Raw genomic sequence first — 19,782 nt, 5'->3', positions numbered from 1 at the left:
AGTCCCTGAGTCTTAATTAGCTCTAATTCGGTAAAATTTATGGACCAATCTTTATTATATTTTATATTAGCTCTGTAATATTCATATTTAATATTTACAATCTCGGTTTACAAAAGTAGGTTTCTAAAATCGTATTTTTCGGTATCATTGAAAATCGGGCTATTACACTGCTATATAAAAATGTGATACAATGCATGAATGATATGTGAAAGCATGATAATGAAATGAAAGTGATATGAAAATGATATGTAATTAATAAATTATATGTAAACTTGTGCATATTGATATCATAAATGCCCTATTAAACGATTTTGGATACAGTTATGGGTATAATTGACATTTCACAGGATTCATTATATGAAGATATCATAGTGTTGGTTGTATATTACTTCTGTTATAAACTAATGAGTGTTGGGCACATATTACTTTGGTACTTACAGATAAGCATTGGTGCGCATATATATATATACACTTTAGCGTTGGACGCATATTACTTTAATTATAAATTGATGAGTGTTGGGCACATACTTATGAGCATTGGGTGCATTTTAGGTCTGTTGGTGGATAAATTCGCGTATCTGATCATGAATCCATATTCGGATAATAAGGGCCATAAAATAAGTACTAACTGATTAATCGTACAAGTTGATATGTGAAATGAATAGCTTATACTTGAATTAATCAATTGAATACTAATACTAATGCGATGAATGATAACATGTGAAAAGATCATGAGAATTGTGTATTAAGAGCCCTAGGGGCTGATGATTTTATAAAACAAATCTAACTAATCGAATTGTGAAAATGAAATATGAATGATGGTATTAAAATGTCATACGCTTGTATATGAGATTGAGATAGCGATGATAATAAGATTTGAATATAAATGTTGATATTAGATATGATAAAGCTAAGGCTTGGAGGCGTATCAATATGTTCATATACAGAATTCAAAGTGAATGATAAGTCATAAGAAAGCACTTAAATGGATCATGAGGCAATGCTAAAGAATGGAATCATGTATGTAAATGAAATTATAACTTGTTTACATTCTTAATTTGCTTATATATTGCTTTCAAATTATGTTAGCATCACTGAGCTCTTTTGCTCAGCATGCAAATTTGTTTATTTCTGTGCACAAGTGAGGAATAGGTGATTAGGTCTCATGGGCTCGAGTAGATTGGTAGCATCCAACACTCACTTCTCAACTCAGTAATGTTTGTATCGTCTTTTGAATGCTAAGTTTGAGTTGACATGTACCTAGTGTAAATGGTAGTAGTTAATCTCCATTTTGATGACTTGAGTATGCAATGTTAGTGAATTGTAATATAAGTATGTATATATGTGTGTAATGGTGTAGTTATATATGGTTATGATGGTATGTCATTATTTTTGCATAATGTTTAAGCTATCTCATGTGTTGCTTACGTACAAAATAAACTAATTTTGATGTGAGTTTGATAACTTGTGATCATGTTGGTGTCATATTTGATTGAATGTATTTAGGTGGTTTTAAATGGTGTTTAAAACATGAATTTTGAGTATTATAAGCTATGGAAATGATTTTGTATTTTATAAGGTCAAAATAGGTGATTTTTGGGTTCGAACAAACTTATTTCAATAAAAGTGGTTTGAGGAATCAATACAAGTCGGTCAATAAGCAAAAATGAAAAGTACCAGTTACTTGTATCAGTACAAGTTAATGGATTTACCAATACATCTAGGTCAGAACAGGAGTCCTTCCCTATTTTAAGTTGTTTCGACCCTCAGAGACCCATATTTGGTCTTGATCATCTCAAAACACCTAAAACTCATTTTTAAATGTTTTAAACATGTTTTAAAGGTCTTAATAATGATTTTTAAACTATTGGAATGATTTGATTTAATTGTGTTATTGAATTTTTCTCATGCTGAATTTAAAATTTAAGTTAGTTCAAGCTGCTCTAACAATGGATGTAGTGTTTCGCGTTTAAACTTGACGACCAGATTTTATGTGGGGCGTCATAGTCTTGAGAAATCGAATTATGGTATATGCTCTTAAAAATTTTGATGTTTCATTAAATATTTTTGTAACGCCCTGATTTATTTATTCATGTTTTTGTAAATTTTGACGCAATTATGTATCTGTTTTAGTGGCTAAGTGTTCTGAGTGTGTGTGAGAGATCTTGGGTTCAATTTTCACTTTTGGTGAAACTTTGTTATTTTGGACCCAAGCCTTACCCTTGTTGAGTGGGTTTATATTAAATTATCTGTTAATCCATATTAAAATGAGTTTGTTAGTTTGAGTGGTAAAGGAGTTGATGTGTTGGAGGTCTTGTGTTTGAATCCCTACGCGAGCGTGGATGTTATTTTTGCTCACTGGTAAGTGATTTTTCAACCCTTTAACTTTTGGTTTGGGTTTAGCAATGTTAGTCTATGGTGGCTAAGCGTTGAATTTTGTGATTAGGAGAAGGTTGTGAGGTGGAAAATCTCACTTCAATGGCTTGATTCGAGGTTGTGGTCGTTCTTGTAAGCGGTAAATTGGTTTTGCGTAATTGGGTGAATCGTGTTAGGCTCGTAATTGATTACTAAAAGGTGTTGGACATTCTATTTTAGGAGCTGGTGGTCTTGGAAGTGATTTCGCTGCGAAAACGAACCAGGTGTGTACCCCTTACGTGTGAAAATCGAGTTTCAGTGAAAGCCGAAAGTGCAATCTTTCAACGCCACACGGGCGTGTGTCGCTCGTGTGGTTGGCCGTGTACGAGACACGGCCGTGTGTCTGACGAATGTGCGGTTGTGTCTTGGCCGTGTGATGGTGTGGGTGTGGTCATATGGGCCACATGGGCTTGGCCAAGTTGGGTGTGTTGGCCACACGGGCATGCCACACGAATGTGTGGGCTTTGGGCCAGGCTGTGTGAGCCACAGGGGTGAGGCCAATCTGGACGTGTGGACCCACACATCGAGCCCATAATTCTAAAATTTTCCCTAAGGTCGCATGGGTCGTTTTGATCAACTGTGGGCCTACCGTAGGGTCGGTAAGGGCTAACCAAACTCTACCGTAGGGTCTGTTTACAAGCATTTTATGCATAGGATTACTGTATTTGTGACTTGGATGGGTTTTTATGGCATCCATCGCTTATATTCTGACAACTTGACTGCATATTATCTGATATGTGTCGTAATGGCACGATGTGATGTGTAGGGATGAGTAAGTATTTTTAACCCCACATGGTATGTTAAAATGGTCGAAATTAACGTGTAGAGAATGGGGGTGAAATTCTGTATATATATTTTGCATATCTGAGTATCTATAAAAGACTTAAGTCCAAATCTAAATCTAACTGACTATGTGATAATAATATGAGTTTCATGTCTAATTCTATTGAGTTACAAACTGAATTTACGAAAACTTACATATGTTTATTTGTTATGTTTAAGTAATCCACAAATCAGTATGACGAAAGACGCCATATAAAACACCCAGCCATAAATAGAGAGAATAATGCATCCATACATTTCATTAGCAATGTGCATACATTTCTTAATGCAGTATATCATGAATCAAATTTTAGTACTCCATTCCATGCAAAAAAAAAAAATCAAAGTTGAAAAACAATGTCAGAGTTGAAATTTATTTGTGTTCTTTAAACAAATTTCAGATTTGAGCCCTTATGTTGATTATACTTTCAATTAAGTCTCACTGCAGAAAAAGGGGAACATTATTTCAGCAGATTTAGAATCCCACTTGATCTTACCACCGTTTCATTTACATGACAGTGAAAGCTAAAGTCCACGCTGATAGTTCCAATACAATTTTTAAATTAGACAAAATGTCAATTTAGATTTGGTCATCAAGTAAAATATGGCTACCTAGTACAGAAGTATTTCGGTGCTAAGAAATTAGCATATTATATATCCATCTGCTAGTGGCCAACAATTCCTACCACGATTGCTGAAACCGGGGTATGTCTTCTTGCAATCTGCTGCCTGCCACCGCTAAAGCTTATCTGCAATCATCATCCAAAAATGGAGTAATCAGTACCTAATATGCATGGTAGGAGCCTTTTATTTCAAAGCTCAAACATAAAAACGATAAAATTACAATAGAGGCTCTTGTGTTAGGATTCAAATTACATTTTTTCAATTCTATTAAAAAATAAGTAAATTAATATCCATACATTGGATTAAAGCGCAAATTGATCTTTCTAATAAAAATTAATCCGTACATCAACATAAGGTACAATGATACACCATTATAACTATAAGTATTTTGTTAGTACGCCCATTTTTAATAGTAAAAACAAATAAATTTTTTTAATAAAAATTAATTTATTCTTTAATCTAACATAAATAGATTACTTTGCCTATTTTTTAAGAAAAGAGAGCAAAATACAATCTAAATGCAATTTAACTTTTACTACAAAATTCTCCTTAATGCTTTTACCATAAAAACCAAAAGAGCTAGTCACCTCTCATGTAGAAATGCTGCAGCTATGGTTTGTCATCATATACAAGGTGATGCCTAATAACTCTTCTTTGTTCGTCCAACTCATAATGAGCTCTAAATTCGGAGCTAGAAAAGAAGGCCTCCAAATTAGTGATTTCATATTCTTCAGCCTGCGCAAAAGAATGTAATCCAAGTTCAATTATTAATCTGGTAAACGGATTACTAGTAAAATAAAAAACTTGATTCAAGTTAGTGTACCTTGGCTTGTAGATCTGCCATTTTCACATCAACATGGGTAAGCCCTGAAGTTGATCCAGAAAGTATTTCTTCAAAGCGCACTGCATTATTCACAAGCTCCCTAAGAAGTACAAGAAGAAGTCCATCGTAGTCTTTCTTGAAGGTTATGTATTGCCTGAAGCTCTGCAAAATACGATACCGGATTCTTCTAAGCCTTGTTATGAAGGTATGTATATTATTTTTCAAATTAAGAACCAATCAACTTTGGCCCTTCAAACATATATGACAATCAACAATGCCTCTTGGAGAGCAAGAGCGAGAGCATAAGCAACATTTACTGTTTGAATTCAAATAGAGAAAAATTCAGACAATCTAACAGTTTCAGTTCAAATAGATCACATAGGAAACTCTTAAAATCATATTGTAAGCTAACATTCAAGATTGCATTAGCAAAAGTCTGACAGAGCAACAATGCCCGTGGAAGCCTGACATAGCTTGATATACAGTAGAAGATATCAATTTCGATGGCAAGAAAAATACTATATCAGGTAGTTAACTTGCCCGTACAAAACGAGCAAGCCTAAAAACATTCATGTAACAATTGTCAAAACAATCAGAATAAATATGTCAATGTACATGAGTGCTATGCTTGAGAAATGCAGGCTTTAAGAGTACTACCTTCCCCATCTTATTTATATTAGAGATGAAAAGAATAGAAGAGACGAAGTACTCAAATCTTTTTGCTGAACAAAATCATTAAGTAGAAAACGTACTGCACTATGGCATATTTTTAGAGGTATTAGCAAGTTATGGAGAAACTTTTTGCAATATGAAGTAAACCTCTTGTTATACCTTTCTTAAGGCTTTTTGTACCCCAAACTTCTGTGTGGAAATGAATGACTCAAGAAGGACACGAATAGCCATGTCCACATCTTCTTCTGTGACATGCTGCCTAAGGTGCATTCTGGCATGTGCTTCAGACATCCTGATCATTGATTCTATGTGCCTCACTGCTATAGGGACACCTTGTCCGCGCTACAGAAGCACAATGAATATAAAGCATTGGAACATTAGAGCAAAAACACTTTCAAATTCACTCAAGCAAAAGGAGAAAAAGAATCACTCAAGCAATACGAGAATAAGGACTCTTACGGAAGATTCTTTTCGCAAATCAGCATAAACTTTGGTAAGCTTAGCCATATCTTTTTCATGGAACCTTGGGAAAACATTTAACTTGGCATATGTTAAATATTTCCTTAGCAATTCTTGAGAAAGTATCTGAAATAAAGACAATTTCATATGAATATTTGGGATACAAGATCTCAAAACTAGAAGCAGCTAAGAGTGCAGTTTAGAGTCCTTTACGAACCTTTGAATCATCTGGCCTAGCAGAGGCTCGAGCTTCTTCTTGGGACTCACTGAAGGCTTTGTCATCTAAATTAGCACCCTTAGGTTGAGACCTGAAGTGGCTGTCTACTACAAACTTTGCAAGCATCTCATCTGTCACAGGGTCAACAACATCCTGCATTTGAAATAAATTCTTTATCCAATTAAAACTTGCTAATGGAAATTCACAAGGAAAATTAATATTGAGCCCTGAGGGGAATAACCTTGACAACACATAAGATGTCAAATCGAGAAATAATGGGATCTGTCAACTCAACATTTTGAGAAAAAGTTTTCGATGAATCATATCTGCAAGCAAGTATGCATATTAGTTTTATGAATTGATTCTTAAAATGATAAGTTAGGGAGGAGAAAAATAAATAACTGAAAATAAGGGTTCTAAAGGGGGGGGGGGGGGTCACTATGAATGGACAAAAATGATAAATGCATAAGATAATGAATCTTAAGATTGGAGTTAAGAAATCCACTAGTTGGTGCTACTCATGGCCCATGAAGACTGTGCTAAAAGAAGCCATTGGGCAAATGATCTCATGTATAAACCGTCTATTAGCATACCTCCCTCCAATTGGATTTGCAGCAGCAATGACAGAACAACGAGCCTGGAGAGAAGTAACTATTCCAGCTTTTGATATGCTAATACTTTGCTGCTCCATTGCTTCATGTATGCTCACCCTGAATGCACATATGTTTCATTAATTTTATTGCTCAAGTAATCCCTCTGAAAGATAAAAAGAAAAGCCAAGGTGGAAGGGTGTTTCCCAAAGTTAATTAATCATAATGCCAACAATAATGCTAGGCTTCTTTACCTGTCTTGATCATTCATTTTATCGAACTCATCAATAAGACAAATTCCTTTGTCAGCTAAAACAAGGGCTCCTCCTTCAAGGGTCCACTCTCTAGTGACTGGATCCTTGTGGACAGCTGCTGTAAGACCCACAGCAGAAGCTCCTTTGCCAGTGGTATAAACAGCTCTCTGCCCCGTCTTTTCAACATACCTTAAAATAAAATCCTTCAAATTTTAGATGCATGTTTATTGCTAAGGGATCAAATTCACACCTAAGAACAGAGAGAGCTAGCGCATACTTAAGGAATTGTGATTTTGCTGTGCCTGGATCACCTAGAAGAAGTACATTTATGTCACCACGGAGACGATGTTTCCCTTCTACATTTTTCTCCTGGCCTCCAAACATAGCAAGAGCTATTGCAGTTTTTATGTCTTCATGACCATAAATTGACGGGGCAATGGACTTGATAATCTGTAAAAAGAGTCATCAAGCATTCAAGTTTGATATTAACCAAAAAAACGCATTCCAAATATTTGTTATTGAAACAGTGGCACAGTTCACATAAACAGAAAAACATTGTGAGTAACAAACCTGTTCTCCTATTTGTGTATCCTTGGCCAACTTCTCAATCTCTTCTTTATCTTCCTGAGTGAGTTTGTAGGCAGAAAAGAGATCCTGCTTCTTAGTAACATAGTTTGCCTCGACCACAGTGGCAAAGACAGGAAATCCATTCTTTGTGTTCAATGACATATCAAAATTATTTGTATAAATGCCAGTGACCTCCTGAAAGAAGTGACATTGGATGCAAAACAAAAATTAGTGTTCCCAACACGAGAAATAGGTGCAAAGCAAATACAAGAAGAGGATCCTACAATTTCTTCACCAGGACGAGCACAATCGATCAGATCATTGAGCAATATAACTTCCTTGTATCTTGGAAGCCTTCCTGCAGGCACAGTTCCTGGGCTTTCTTGGAGTGTGAGCTTCTGGTAGTTCCTGTATACTGTCTGCAACATGACAAGGAAGAATACATGATGAAACCAAATCATAGACATTGTTCATTAAATTAATATGAATAGGAGCAGAAAATTTATCAATAAACAAAACCTCTGGTAAGATTAATCCAACCTTATTGGCCGTTTAGCTAGAGTTGGTATAATTCTTGAATCATGATAACAAATAAAAGCTCAAAAACAGAATCCAATTTATAAACCCTTTCTCGTAAAAAAAGTCAAATACAGGTATACAAAAGGTAAAAACCCCACCTGTTCAACATTGACAGTAAATGGCCCTTTTGATTGGCATTCAGGGCAGGAACCAACCTTGACCTCCGAATATGAATTTTGGAAGAACGGTCCCAAAATTGATCCACACTTGTTGCAATCGTATTTTACCTGTTGCAACTGGGGAAAAACCCCAGAGCGTCTAGTGACAACACCCCCAATACGAACCATGGTGTTCAAATGGATTTGCCTAGAAATAACCAAGTGTAAAGGTAAGACTGAAACTATGAAAAAAAAATACCATTTTTGTGATAAAAGTGAATATTCCAAGTTACCTAATATCCCGAATTTGATCATAAATTGGAAGGTTTGTAATACGGACATATATCTTTTGGTGGATGTTCTTGTAGTTTGGATGTAAATCAAAGACCACCCTTTGGGCAACATCTTCCATAACTTCTAGGACCGATTGAGGAGCATCAGCCAACCAGATTGCAATATTAGGATGAACAGAAATGAACTGTTTGTAATCAATCTCCAAGCTGCACTTGTTAGCTACAAAATGGAACAATGAACAAACGCTTTTGCAATTAATTTTCAGAAATTAAACGGTAGGGAAGTATAGATGATTTACCTGATACTATCTCGTTTACGAGGCGCACGTATTCAATGTCTCCATGTCCATTTTTTGGGTTCACATATGTAAGCAAGAAATCCCTGAACTTCTTGAAAATGAAGCGACGAACTTCATCTCTAGTAACCCACTCTCTCAAAGTTCCTTGAACCCGATACATCTCAAACTCAGCTTGATCATCATCATCATCCTGAATATGACGAGCAAAGTTAGACGCAATTTGAAAATTCTAAATGAATAATGTTGAGGAGAGGTCTGAACCTCATAAGGGTAATCATCAGTTCGATCAGTCATGGGTACATCATCCCTTGAGTGGCCTTGCTGTGACCTTCCTGGTGAACTCTGCATGCCATCAGTGTCATCAGGCCTGAAATCAGCTCTTGTTCGCTTAGAAGGCCTATTGTTGTCATCATCTATATCTGCAATCATCATTCAACTCTATACATTAACTACCTTATATAAAACCAAAGAAAAATTCGGAGCAGTAACAAAAAAGAGTTCCTCCTAATGAGTAATTACCCCTCTTTTTCAATATTCCTCCTCTAACCGGTTAACTACAAACAATTGCTAAACTATACATAAAAGTACTACACTAATTTGAGCAATCAACCATAAACTGGTAATTATAAGAGAGCTAGATGCAATTTCTAAGACCTACGAAGCATGCTCATAATTTTTTTCCATTACAAAAAAAAAAAAAAAAAAAAAACAAGTAGATACAAACCTTGGTCATGGAGAAGCTGGGGGAGCTTCCGATTAGAAAGGCGAGCATCACGGGCATCGAGCTCCAATTCGGCAGCCCTACGATCTTGCATAATCTGATCCAAATCTCTCTCATCCTCCATAGACTCATCTAGCCCTACTGACTCGTACCGGTCATGTGCATCCATCCCCCTATAATCCTCCATGAAATTATCATTGTAAAGATCTTCTCCTTCGTCTTCCTCTTCTTCCACCTCATCCACATCGTCTCTTATTATAGCAGGATCCACCGCCGCCTCTTCCTCATCCGATGAATGGCTGCTGTCGTGAGGTAATTGATCAGTGTTAAATCCTGCAGATGTCGGCGATTCTGGCGTCGACGGCAACGGACCACGGGAATCTTCTCCGGCCATTCTTCACTGACTCTCTTTGCTCACTGAAACAGAAACAGAAACAGAAACAGAAATGGCTCTCTCTTTTTCTTAGGGCGGACGAATAGAGTATAAAACCTCCTTTTCTTGGCGGGAAGTTTTGGCGCCAAAATAGAGTCCACGTCAGCTTTTCCTTGCCGGCTTCTAGCTTTGGGGGTAAACTACAAAAATAATCACCCATCTATACCTTTAGTTCTATGTTGGTCACTGAAATGTTATTTTTTTCAATTTAATCACTCAACTTTTTTAAAATTAAATAATTTAGTTAGAAAGTAAAGAAAGCTGATTTGGACTTTTTTATTGGTCTAATAACAAAATTATCCCTCTAAAGTTTACATATTTTTATCAATTTGATACTAAATCTAAAAATTTCAATAAATTTTAACCTTTAATGTTTACAAAAACTTTCATTTTTTCTAATTCTAAAAATTTAATAGATTTAACTCTTAAAATTTACAAAATTTTCAATTTAATTCTAATTGTAAAAGTTTAAAAATTAAAAAATTTGGATAAAATATTATAAAAGAGATTTAAGAATCTAAAAAGTATAAATAAATTATAAATAAAAGACCAAAACATATGCATTAAAAGTAAAAAGAAAACTATATCAAATTATTCAAAAAGAAATGAACACGAAATGGATTGATAGGTTATCTACCTTGCTTCAGTTCAACTGGTATTTTCAATTCTTAAACTAAATTTTTTGAGACTTTGGTCATTTGATCGACATATTTGGACTACTCATATTTAAAGATACTTGTGACATATCCAAGTCAGAAAGATTAAAAAAAGTTTCTATGTTTTTCATTTAATGAAAGATTTTGCGTTGCATTGTTTTCTCTACGTGAATATTTAGACTTTGTATATTTTAAAATAATAAAAATTAAAAATAATTATTTTATAATGGTTTAAAAACTGTTAATTTTTAGAGGATTTTAATTAAATAATATGATATTAATTTAAATATGACACTTAGATAAATGTATTTCAGCCAACTTGATTTTTTAGCATATTCACAAATGTGGTGGCAGTTTAAAATAAGCACAGGACGAATGGTGTTAGTTACTTTTCTTGTTCAATGAATTTTGGAAGTACGTTAAAGAATACTTAAAAAATGAAATTTTAAATATTTTTCTTTTTTGAAATTTTAAGAATTAGGACTAAATTAAAAAATTAAGGCCTAAATTTATTTAATTTTTAGAATTTGAATTAAAATGACAAGTTTAAGGTCAATAATCGTATTTATGCTATGAATGGCATTTGAATTTGATTATTTGTTATTTGATTTTATTTTTGAAGGGTTAAATGTTAGTAATTGATATTATATGTGTCGTAAAACTCTGTAACCCTAATCCGGTAACAAAAATGGGTTATGGATCTTACAGATAAGGTAATGGAATATTTTGCAATGATCAATGCAAAGCCAGGCGTTCAGCCGACTGTATCAGGTTTTCATCTTCTTTAGATGACTGCCCTAAGACAACAAAAGAAATAGAGCATATGAGTAAGGTTTCATATGCTTCAACAGTTGGAAGCCTTATGAATGCGATGCTTTACACCCGTCCAGATATCTGTTTCACAATAAGAATGGTTTGTTGATATCAAACAAACCCAGGTCTCAAGCATTGGCAAGCTATACAACATATATTAAGGTATCTTAAAAGAATCAGGGATTATATGCTTGTGTATTCTGGAGAGAACTTACTCCTATTAGATCTACAGACTCAGACTTCCAAACCTGTAAAGATATTGGATCTACAGACTCAGCCTTCCAAACCTGTAAAGATTTAAGGAAATTGATGTCAAGAAATGTATTCGTTCAAGGTCGTGGAGCTATAGTATGGAGAAGTGTAAAACAAATTTGCACTGTTGACTCTACTATGGAGGCCGAGTATGTGGCTACTTCTGAGGCAACGAAAGAAGTAATATGACCTCGAAAGTTCTTAATCGAACTTGAAGTTATTCCTAGTATGGAAAAACTATAACATTGTATTGTGATAACAGTGTTGCAATAGCAAATACCAAGGAAATGAGAAGTCACAAATGGACGAAGCACATTGATCGGAAACATCACTTGATATGAGAGGCAGTAGTCAAAGGAATTGTAGATGTGATGAAAGTAGCTTCTGAAAATAACCATGCGGGTCCGTTTACTAGGACTTTTGTAACTAGGACTTTTTAACAAATACGTTGAAGATGTGGGAATGCGAAACATGATACAATTATTTCACTAGGGCAAGTGGGAGATTGTTGGGAAATGTGCCCATATTATAGTAAATATGTAACTGTTTTCTATTTATTGGAACGATGAATAAATAAATAAAGTTAATTTCACACTTCACTATTATGTCTTTTGTATTTCTATCTTTTATATTTTGCATGCATAGTAAATTTGTGATAAGCAAATATTAGCTCATTGATTGTCTAAGTTCAAATTGAAGATAAGTAGCATTGTAATAACATTTATATTGCCAGAAAGATGACTTACTTTAGTAAGTAATCTAAATGAGTCAATAATCCCGTAAAAGAATCAAAGTAAGCATTTGATTCAAATATAAAGAAGGATTATTATGTCGTCTACAATTCCAATTCTGGCTAGTCTTGGGTATCGGAGCAGTTGACTCCACGAGTAGAGACATAGATATAGTCATTTGGTAGAATAATACATTAAACTGGACCCAAGATGAATTAATTCTGAATTCGTTTGTGAATTAATTCACTTGTGACGTTCATGGCTTGATTTACCTAAATCCTGAGTTAGTCGTAGACCATGTGTATGCAACTCATGTGCTTTGATATAAGTGGAGCCTTATGTTTTAAAGATCGTCGAGCCCGTAGTTGGTATGTTGGGTATATGACTTGTGTATGGTATGGTTTTACTAGCAACAGTGGAATTTATAGCTCAATTAAAGAGTTAATGATATCCTCTCAATGGCATTGTGTGGATTGATAAATATGAAACATGGCCACGGGTTTCTCGTTCTCGAATGAGCAATTTACCAGTCCTTTGTTAATAGTAATCATATTAATCTTTTGGTGACAATGAGATAGAATAAAATTGTATTGAGTGAACGAATTTAACTCAAATGAATCAAGAATATCATACAAGGGTAACACACACATGACGGGGTCATTGGACAAAGCAATTGGATTAATTGCTTTCGTAAATAGTATACAATAAGGAGTTTCCAATCATGGTACTTCTTGTGGACTGACTCCATGATTAAGTAATTAGGAATTATCGGAACGATGCTTCTGGACATAATTTCAATTACTAGAGCCTAATTGCATATGTCCGACTGGTCCCTCCGCTAGCTCAACAAAGCTCGATCAAACTGCATTTGAATTAGAAGAAAGTTCTACAAGTTTGAAAATAATTTAATTGAATTGTTTTATTCGATGTGGAATTAAATTAGGTGGTCGTGAGAATTGTTCAACTAGAAATATTGATTAAAGAATTTTCTTAAAAAATTAATTTGAAAAATCTAAGTGATTTTTGAAAAAATTAATTTTGATCAAGTAAAATTAAATTAATCAAATTGATTAAAATTAATATGATATTTTTGGAAATTAATTTTCAAGTAAGACAATTGGTCCAATGGGCAATTGAACTTGAAAATTAGATTTGAGATCGTAAATTGGGTCTGGGAACTGAAAATCGAGACCAAGACCCAAAAACTGGTCGAACCGGGCTGATGGTCCAATCGGTGGCTTGATCGGACCGGTTGGGTTGTCACTGACCCAAACTGAACCGGCTCGGGTGCCGTATGAGTGTCTCAACCTGCATCACCGGACACAGCAGAGCCGGCGGCTGCGATGACGGTGTCTCGATGGCCAGCAACGGTTGGTCTTCGATTGTTGAGCTGTGGAAGAGTTACACTCTTATTGGGACTCTACCAGAGAATTTGATTTCAGATTAATTATTCCATAAATAACATATTTTAATAGTTTAATATTAAATTAAATTTAATACTTATCTCAATAGTATTTTATTAATTTAATATGAAAGTGAGTATCTTAATATTAAATTTAATTTAATATGAAATTTAATCTAATATTTATTTCGATAGATATTAAAGTGATTAAGTTTAATGATAGTTGAACTTTATAAACTCTCCTTATATAAAAAGAGCATTAGGTCATTATTTTTCACACACTTGAATTCAAGAGAAAGTTGTAAAGAGAAAATTATCTGACGAGATTATTTCAGAAAATTTTTAGAGATATTTTTCTGATTTACAACTTGACCCAAAAGTTTAGAGAAATTACGAAATTACCTCACTAGTAATTTTTGTGAAAAAATTACTAGTGAGGTAATTTCGTAATTTCTCTAAACTTTTGGGTCAAGTTGTAAATCAGAAAAAATTTCTAATTCTAAGTGAGCACACACTCGACAGATGTGAGCTTGAGGATAACGGAAAAGACTACTTGGTTGAAGCACTCATCCCAAATGAATAAAAAATGTATAATTTTGATTAAGTGTTTATTACTTTAGATATCACAAGTAAGATCTTGTTTTGGAAAAAAAATTAAAACTTTGGTTTTTCCCTAAATTTATTTTTCGTTGCGTTTTCCAACCATTTTTCCAACATATTGAAGCCAAGGAAGCTTGGGAAATACTAGAGACAGCTTATGAAGGGACCAATACAATGAAACAATCCAAGCTTCAGATGTTGACAACTAAATGTGATACTTTTAGGATGCAGGAAATAGAGACCATTAAAGGTTTTTATGCAAAAGTCTGTGACCTAGCAAATCAAGCTTTTGCATTAGGGAGTAAGTACTTAAATTCTAAACTGGTGAGAAAAGTGCTTAGGTTACTACCTAAGAGGTTTAGCATAAAAGTAACTGCCATCGAGGAGGCCAAGGATATCAATGCAATGATGATAGATGAGTTAATTGGATCTCTTCAAACCTTTGAGATTAACTTGGAAGAGGCCAAGAAGGGCAAGTCGAAATCTGAAAAGAACATTGCCTTTTCAGTGGAAGAAATTATGCCTACTGAAGAAAGCATTGTTATCAAGGAGATGCAAGAATAATTGGCTTTGCCTATTTAAGGGTTCAGCAAGAAAACAAAAGACAATTTGGAATAAGTTAACAATTTGAGTCATCTAATGCTACCCAAAAGGGAAAACTCAAGAACAAATCTAAGTCAAGTGAACCTGTTAAGGAGAAGAAACAGAGAATTCAAAACCAAGATAATTTATAATATTTATAGCAATAAACCTTTTCTCGAAAAGTACTTGCGCTTTGTGTGAAACGAATTTGAAATGGTCCCGGCTCTCAACCAAATGGTCATCTCCGTTATCCTCATACCTGAATTGCATCGAGTGTGGGTTCGAGCAATATGAACCAAACACAGAACAAGAAATGATTTAATTACTTTTAGTAGGAAAGTAATTCCCTTAATAGAAATTGGTAAAAATTACAATTCACAGAAAATATAATTTATTCTTAGAAAATAAATTCTCACTAATTTCTAGCAAAATAACAATATATGAAACTTGTGTGTTTAAGAACTTATGTTAATAGTTCTACCAATGTCATCTATTTATAGGAAGAGATACAATAATCCTGCTTGAATAAGTATAGCACAAATAATATTTATTTAATAGAAAAACAATCTTCTAGTCTAACTAGAAGAGAAAGGCAGCACTGTTGGAAAAACGAGTTTGGAAAACATTTAATGAAAATTGTACCTTTTCGATTTGTCTAGGATGAACACTTCAACTAAGTAGTATTCTTCGTTATCCTCAAGCTCATATCTGCCCAATGTGGGGTCGCTTCGAATCAGAAAATTTTTCACAAAAATTACCAATGGGGTAATTTTGTAAATTCTCTAAAATTTTGGGTCAAGTTGTAAATCATAAAAATATCTCTAGAAATTTTTTGAAATAATCTCTTCAGAAAATTTTCTCTTGAATTCAAGTGTGTCTAAATAATGACCCAAGCCTCTTTTTATATAAGGAGAGTTTAGAGAGTTCAACTATTATTAAACTTAATCACTCCAATATTAAATGTTATTAAAATAATAGAATGTTTATCTATAAGATAAACATTAAATTAATAAAATACTATTAAGATAAATATTAAATTTAATTTAATATTAAACTATTAAAATAATATTATTTTTGGAATAATTAATCTGAAATCAAATTATCTGATAGAATTCCAATAGAACTGTAACTCTTCCATTGCTCAACCACTAATGACCAACTGCCGTCGGCCACCAAGACATTGCCATCGCAGCCATTGGCACTGCCGTGTCCGATGATGCAGGTGCGACACCTTTACAACACTCCGAGTCGGTTCGACTGCTGCCGATTTGGTTCGGGTCAATGATGACTCGACCGGTCCGGTCTAGCAACCAGTTGGACCATCGGCCCAGTTTTACATACCAGGCCCAATTTGACTAGTTTTTGGGTCTTAGTCTCGGTTTTATGCTCTCGGGCCCAATTTACGATCTCAGGTCCAATTTTCAAGTTCAATTACCTATTGGGCCAATTATCTAACTTGAAAATCAACTTCCAAAAATATTATATTAATTTTGATTGATTTGATTAATTTAATTTTACTTTATCAAAATTAATTTTTCCAAAAGTTCCAAAAGTGACTTAGATTTTCCAAATTAAATTTTCAAGAAAATTCTTTAATCAAATTCATTAGTTGAACAATTCTTACGACCACCTAATTTAATTCCACATCAAATAAATCGGCTCAATTAAATTATTGACAAAGTTTTAGAATTTTCTTCTAATTCAAATGCAGTTCGATTGGGCTTTTGTTGAACTAGCAGAGGGACCGATCAGACATATACAATTAGGCTCTAGTGGTTGCAATTATGTCCAGAAGTATCGTTCTGATAATTCGTAATTACTTAATCCTGGAGTCAGTCCATAAAAAGTACCATGATTGAAAACTCATTTTTATACTCTTTACGAAAGCAATTCATCCAACCGCTTTGTCTAATGACCTCGTCGAGTGTGTGTTACCCTCATATGATATCCTTGATTCCTTTGAGTTAAATCCATTCACTCAATACAATCTTATTTTATCTCATTGTCATCATTGTGTCTTCTTAAATAATTAATATGATCATTGTCAACAAATGACTATGATAAATTGCTCGTTCGAGAACAAGCAACTTGTGGCCGTATTCCATATTTATCAATCCACATAATGCTAATGAGAGGATATCATTAACTCTTTATTGAGCTATGAATTCCACTGTTGCTAGTAAAGTCATGCCATACACAAGTCATGTACCCAACATACTGGCTATGAGCTCGATCATCTTTGGAGCATATGCCTCCACTTATATCAAAGCACATGAGTTGCATACGCATGGTTAGTGACTAACTTAGGATTTAGGTAAATCACACCATGAACGTCAAAAGTGAATTAATTCACAAATGAATTCAGAATTATTTCATTTTGGGTCTAGTCTAATAAATTATTCTACCAATGAATACATCTATGTCTCTACTCGTGGAGTCAACTGCTTTGATACCCATGGCTAGCCATCTCCCCAATTGGAATTGTAGATGACACAATAATCCTTTTTAGTGTTTGAATCAAATGCTCACTTTAATTCTTTTAGGGGATTATGGACTCATTTAGATTATCTATTGAAGTAAGTCGTCTTTTTGGCAATGTAAACATTTTTTTACAATGCCACTTATCTTTAATTTGAACTTTAGACAATCAATGTGTTAATATTTGCTTGTGACAATTTTGCTATGCATGCAAAATATAAAAGACAGAAATGCAAAAGACATAATAGTGAAATGTGAAATTAACTTTATTTATTTATTCATCATTCAAATAAATAGAAAATTGTTACATGTTTAATACAATATGGACACATTTCCCAATAGGCACACCCCATAAATTCCCTTAGGGTTGTCGCCCTTCATAGTTTATTTGAGACAGATTAGGCCTTTCATATATTGGGTCCAATTATATATGCTTATAGGACTTTTAACCCAACACTTTATAATTTAAAGAGGAAAAGTTGAAGAATTAGAATTCCTCGATTGACTAATAATAGTGTAAATTAACCAATCATCTTTCTCCCCCTATTTCAAATGATTCGAAGGCATTTCTTCTAGAAAGAATGTCACTTGTTTTAAGAATGCAACATTGATAGGCACCAAATACCTGTTGAGGTTTGGACTATAACACATGTACCCTTTTTGAAGGTGAGAGTACCCTTCAAAACAAACAGTTTAAGGTTTTGGATCCAACTTAGTGACATGAGGTCAAACATCTCGAACAAAACAAGTCACTTGAAGCTGAAATGTCTAAAAACTCTGTATCTTTCAATTTTTCCGATCAAATCAAAACCCGACTTTATATTTATTCACTAGGGACCTCAAACTTTCAATTAATAGTATAAACTTTGTAACACCCCTTACTCGACCTGATTATCGGGTCCAAGCTTCAGGATGGCATATTTATTACCAGAGTAACTATGATTCAATTTAACCATGTATACATGATATAAATTATAATACTCCTTCATAATATGTTATACATTCATTTCTGGGTCATATACAAGCTTACGAAAGCTCTTAAAATGATTCAGGGTCAAATAAGGACCAAATTTTAAAGTTTGCAAACTATCAGGTTGACGTCGCGACTTTGGAGGTTCCTTGTCACAATGCAACTCACTTACTTCATCTAGTCACGATGTTAAAGGCTCGAGTTGCAACGTGACTATCTATTTCCATATGGTACCGATTCTGCAACACCTAAACAATAAAAGTCATTTTTCAATTCAACCATTTCAGTAGGGATAGCTTTCAAATATGCATATTCCTAAACTTTAGCATCTTATTTTCATACTCATTACATAAAATTCATATTTTCAAACTAAACATGTATGCCAAGTTCCATAATTCTAACCATTTAACCATTTGATAGAAATACACATATATGTCACGAGTTATGCAACATCCCATTCAATTCAACTCTTTACCAATCTCAATTATATAAACTAACCATTTGGCCATAACAAAACTTACCATTTCTAGATTTAAATATCAACATGATCATATATTGTGCAAAACCAACTCAAAACCTAGATACATGCCATTTATCGAAACAATTGGAACTATACTGTAACGACCAATTTTTTAGTGGTGTCGAAAACGGTGGTTTCAAAACCCTATTTCTGATGTTCGAGTCCATAACAATTATTAATTAACATTTATGAGGTTAGTATAAATTTTAATTAAAGTTTGGTCCTTTGATTTTGTTAATTGGATAGTTAATTAATGTATAAGGACTAAATTGTAGAAGTGGTAAAAGTTAATTCCTATGGATTTTTAATTATTTGAAGGACCAATTGAGCAATTGGATCCTTCCAATTATGTTAAACGACAGTGGGGAATAGTTGTAACCTACCAAAATTGTTAATTAAGCTTAAGTTTAATTAAACTTAGGTTAGTTAAGTTAATTATAATTAATAACTAATTAGAATATATAAGCAAAAATTAAAATAAATGAAAGCCATTTCTTGTTTTCTTCATCTTTCTCACGACACAAAAAGGATGAAAAATAAGGTTTGAAGTTTTCAATCTTTAGTCCTTCAATTGGTAAGCAATTTCAAGTTCGTTTCATGTAATTTTTATGTTTTTGAGATCCTGGGAGCTTGATTTAGCTGACCCATGTACTATTTTGCAAAATTGTTAAAGTTTTCAACAGTTTCCATTCTTGGTTTCTTGACACTTTTAGCACTAAACTGCTAGATTTTAAGCTTAGAAATGAAAAAAAAAGGGGCTAGTTTGTAAAGTTTAATTGTTAATTTTTGAACATAGGAACTAATGTGTAAACATTTCAAAATTGGTATAAAATTATTATAGATTATGGATAGAGAGAACCTTAGAAGGATTTCATTGAGATCGATTTTGAAATCAAGGCACAATTTTGAAAG

At 33.7% G+C, this 19,782-nt stretch overlaps 1 protein-coding gene across 1 annotated transcript; it reads right to left on the bottom strand.

Annotated features, from left to right (window-relative positions):
• Window positions 1–3,698: 3,698 nt before the first annotated feature.
• On the bottom strand, window positions 3,699–9,923 carry LOC108457172 (DNA replication licensing factor MCM2-like). Its single transcript, XM_017756070.2, has 17 exons — window positions 9,437–9,923; window positions 8,974–9,131; window positions 8,713–8,902; window positions 8,414–8,633; window positions 8,121–8,328; window positions 7,728–7,862; window positions 7,447–7,638; window positions 7,154–7,326; window positions 6,877–7,065; window positions 6,626–6,742; window positions 6,274–6,358; window positions 6,033–6,185; window positions 5,816–5,941; window positions 5,516–5,698; window positions 4,685–4,846; window positions 4,449–4,596; window positions 3,699–3,986 (listed from the first exon to the last, which is right to left on the bottom strand). Exons 1-16 carry the CDS (start codon window positions 9,825–9,827, stop codon window positions 4,471–4,473), a joined length of 2,808 nt encoding a protein of 935 aa, XP_017611559.1. The 5' UTR covers window positions 9,828–9,923; the 3' UTR covers window positions 3,699–3,986; window positions 4,449–4,470.
• Between the last annotated feature and the right edge of the window lie 9,859 nt (window positions 9,924–19,782).

Source organism: Gossypium arboreum, chromosome 9 (genome assembly GCF_025698485.1).
Source record: "Gossypium arboreum isolate Shixiya-1 chromosome 9, ASM2569848v2, whole genome shotgun sequence".
Classification (NCBI taxonomy): Eukaryota; Viridiplantae; Streptophyta; class Magnoliopsida; order Malvales; family Malvaceae; genus Gossypium; species Gossypium arboreum.
This window is presented reverse-complemented; position numbering and strand designations above follow the sequence as displayed.

Excerpts from the sequence above, each read along its gene's own strand:
- LOC108457172 (XM_017756070.2), bottom strand. The coding sequence starts at position 9,827 with ATGGCCGGAGAAGATTCCCGTGGTCCGTTGCCGTCGACGCCAGAATCG. Across the intron at positions 8,634-8,712 it reads CGTAAACGAGATAGTATCAG|CTAACAAGTGCAGCTTGGAG; the intron begins GTAAATCATCTA and ends TCCATTTTGTAG. Across the intron at positions 7,327-7,446 it reads ATACACAAATAGGAGAACAG|ATTATCAAGTCCATTGCCCC; the intron begins GTTTGTTACTCA and ends CTCTTTTTACAG.